The sequence below is a fragment of the Thermobia domestica genome, chromosome 3, assembly GCF_964235325.1.
Source record: "Thermobia domestica chromosome 3, izTheDome1.hap1.1, whole genome shotgun sequence".
Taxonomy (NCBI): domain Eukaryota; kingdom Metazoa; phylum Arthropoda; class Insecta; order Zygentoma; family Lepismatidae; genus Thermobia; species Thermobia domestica.
Window position 1 is genome coordinate 287,844,745 of NC_137456.1, and position 3,563 is coordinate 287,848,307.

The 3,563-nt window shown below is 42.9% G+C and overlaps 1 protein-coding gene across 1 annotated transcript; it reads right to left on the reverse strand.

Moving 5' to 3' along the window:
* Positions 1 to 250: 250 nt before the first annotated feature.
* Positions 251 to 703, reverse strand: LOC145682246 (uncharacterized). Its single transcript, XM_081753829.1, has one exon. It carries the CDS (start codon positions 701 to 703, stop codon positions 251 to 253), a length of 453 nt encoding a protein of 150 aa, XP_081609955.1.
* Positions 704 to 3,563: the final 2,860 nt, after the last annotated feature.

The window sequence follows — 3,563 nt, forward strand, 5'->3', positions numbered from 1 at the left end:
TTCAATGGTGAATTGGTAAGGTTGGAAACGAATAGCCCAACGCATTAGTCTGGAGTTACGCATTTTATTGTTACTTAAGTAACATATACCACAGGCGTCGGCCCTAACCTAAAATGGCCGATCAGCCAAAAGATGGTGAAATTGGAGAATTGTTTTTGTTATAGCAAGTGATTCCAGTTCAGGTATCGAATACCGCTGTTCGGTAGGAGTTAATGACGTAGAAAAATAACCCAAAGGATGTTCCTTTTTGTCATCCTTTACCTGCGCTATATAGCCACCAATCTCGTCTCTGCTTGCGTCCGCGTAAAATATGACCTCTTGAGTAGGGTCGTAGTGTGCGAAAATGGGAGAGGTAATAAGACTGCTTTAGAGTGTCCCACGCCTTCTTTTCTTTTTCCCCAAACACAAACTTAACGTTCTTTTTGGTCATCGCCGTCAATGGTTTAGCGATTTTAGAAAAATCCTTCACATAGGATCTATAGAAAGAACATAATCCTATAAAACTTCGAACCTCTTTAACCGTAGACTGGTATGGAATTTGCTGAATAGCCTCAATTTTTGCAGGATCTACTCTAATTCCCTTGGAACTTACAATATTACCTAAGACACTGGCTTCTTCATACCCAAAGAAACACTTTTTAGGGTTGAGTTTTAGATTAGCTTCTCTTAGCCGTGATAAGATTACTCTAGTCCTCTCTAGCATTTCAGGAAATGACGAAGAAGGGCAGATGAGGTCGTCGATATAAACTATCAGATATTTCCATTTTATATCTGCAAAAATAACATCCATCATATTTTGAAAGAGAGCGGGCGCGGTACAAATGTCCAAAAGGTAGTCGCAAAAATGCAAACTGTCCCTGCGAGCAGGAGAAGGCTGTCTTCTCTACATCGCTAGGCCTAATTCTCATTTGGTGAAAACCCGATTGTAAATCTAATGTATTAATGTATTTAGCTCCATTTAGAAATGTCACAATGTCGTCAATTCGCGTAATTGGTTGGGCGTGGGGCCTCAAAATTTTATTTGAAGATCTGTAATCCGCACGAAATCTCATAGAGCCATCTTTCTTGGGAACAATCACGACCGGGCTGCTATATGGACTACGAGAGGGCCGAATGATCTTACTTTCCAGCAACCTTTTTACCTCTGCTGCTACTATTTCTCTTTGTCTAGGTATCTCCCGATATGGAGGAGATGCCACTGGAATATCGGTAGTAACCTCCAGAGGACACATAAATTTGTCAGTAGGGGCCGTGAGGCAGGATTTATCCCATGCCACTACGTCCCAAAACTCCATTAGTAAATCTAGCAGTTGCTTTCTCTCCTCGGGCTCTAAATCTTTGCTTACATTCAATGCCTTATCTAGCTCTTCTAACGTTTCGGGAATTTTCTGGGGAGCATCCGGTATCTCATTATCACCCTCATCTTTTTAATTGGTAACACGAATAACTTGATGTATATTGCAAATTTCCTCCTTGGGATGAGTTGGAGTAGTCTCTAGATATGGAGTCAACTTTCCTATATATAGGCCCTTCGGAAGTGTTTTTGACCGATCTGAGGAAGCAAAGATTGTAATTATGATCATATCAGTTTCACTCAAAACTGGTCCAGGAGGTATAAAACAGGAAAACCAATAAGGAATCCCCTGGGAGGGGGTGAATTCCCAAATGGTCACTCCTGGATGCGGAATTGGTATTTCCACATCATAATACGCTTTTGCTGGCACCCGAACATTAGTGGGGAGGTGCACTTTATGATAGGAGGCAGTATATAGTTCGTTGAGTTCAGTACCGAATCCTAAGCAATCTCTAGCAGGACCAGGATCTTTTTCTAGGGAGTCCTCAGGGAGAGTGCCTTCCACACTGAGGAGGGAGGGATTCCCATCTGTAAGTAAGAGTTGATTATCCTCCTTATATGTTTGAGCAGGAGGATTTATAGCGGGAGTAGCAGAATGCTTCTCGCTAGCGTCTTCTATGGACGTTGTAGCGGGAAGATTCCTCAAATTTTGCAAGTTACGTCCTTTGAATCTAAGAAAAAAGGGTTTCGGGTAACGTTTTCCACGTTTTCTCATAGAATGAACACTGTCAGTTTGGATGATAGAGACTCTTCTCTTGCCCGTTTCTATTTGAAGGGGTTTTTGTTCTGCTATAATTGACAGAGTAGGACTTGCGTCCGCTGACTGGGGTGTAATTTATTCAACGGCTTAATTCCCTTGAAATCAGCTAGATCCGAGTCAGCAGAGGAGCTCCTCACTAGATGCTTGGAAAAAATTGGGGTGAGATAATCTCTATTGATTCACGGGAAGCCGTCCTAGGGGGTTTACAATATCTCCTCGACCTAAATGGGATGTGTGAATTTACATTCGTGGTATGACAATGTCTACTGTGTTTAGGGTTAGATGCCCTATGTGCATCTGGCTTTCTTGATAAAGAAAGGCTGTAATTGGGTTCGTAGGAGTCGCTTTCCTCGTGAAAATCGCTCTACATTGGTCAAGTCTAAGGTACTGATCACACGCCTAGGAAAACCCCTGTAACTCTTGGGGATCTCGAACCAGAGGTCTCCAGCATGATTTCCATCCTTATCAGCCAAAGATAGGTACCGCGAATGTATAGAAAGACAATAACGGTGGACGAAATCTGCTCCTAAGATTACGTCATAAGCGCAATCTTTAGCACTAACTATAGCCATGTCCATGTACTTCCTCGAGGTGGTTTTTAAGTGGACTCGAAGATAGAATGACAATCGCACCACTGGAAGAAAATCAGAGGGTTTACTTCCCACTCCTCTTATTTTCACATAGCCTTTCAATCGGTCAGCGATCGGGAATCGATGTGAGAGATATCTATCGGTAATAAGGCTTATCTCAGCGCCAGAGTCAATGAGACCGGAAGTCCAGGTGAAGCCCACCTTAATCTTCACGGTACACAATAGTCCTCCTCCCATCCCTATGCCAAAATTATTGGAGTAGCTGAGGCGATACGGTTTTGGTTCCACCCCTGCCTCTATGGGATCCGTACGGTAAATTCCAACACTAACAAAATCTGTGTCTTCCGGGATGTTAAGTGAGCTGGCATTCGTACTACGGTAAAACGATTCGGGCATTTTACGGTGCAAAAACACTCTCCTTGCTGCTTCAAATCGTTTGAGAACTTCCAACCAGCTTTCCAATTCACTTTCTTCCTCAATAGTCGATAAACAATAATATAAGGCTTCAGGGAGCAATCGAGTTTCCATCCTGCTTAATAACTCTGTGTTCTCTTTTGTTCCATTGAGTAGTTTCAGGTCTCGCTGTAAGGCGTATACGTATGCCATACTATTTTCATTGACCTGCTGCCTTCTCCATGCTAAGTCAAATTCCAATCCAGCTCGGAACTCAATCGATGGTAGTGCTTGGCGCAAATGAGCAGCCAATTCCTGGTATCCAAGGCCTGCCAGCTGTGACTCTTCCACCTGATAGAAATCTTGCGCAGAACATTTTACGCAGGCAGGTAAATAACATGCTTTGTCGAAATCCGTCCAATCATAAATGTGTCCGACTGTATCAAACTCTTCTAAAAAACGTTAC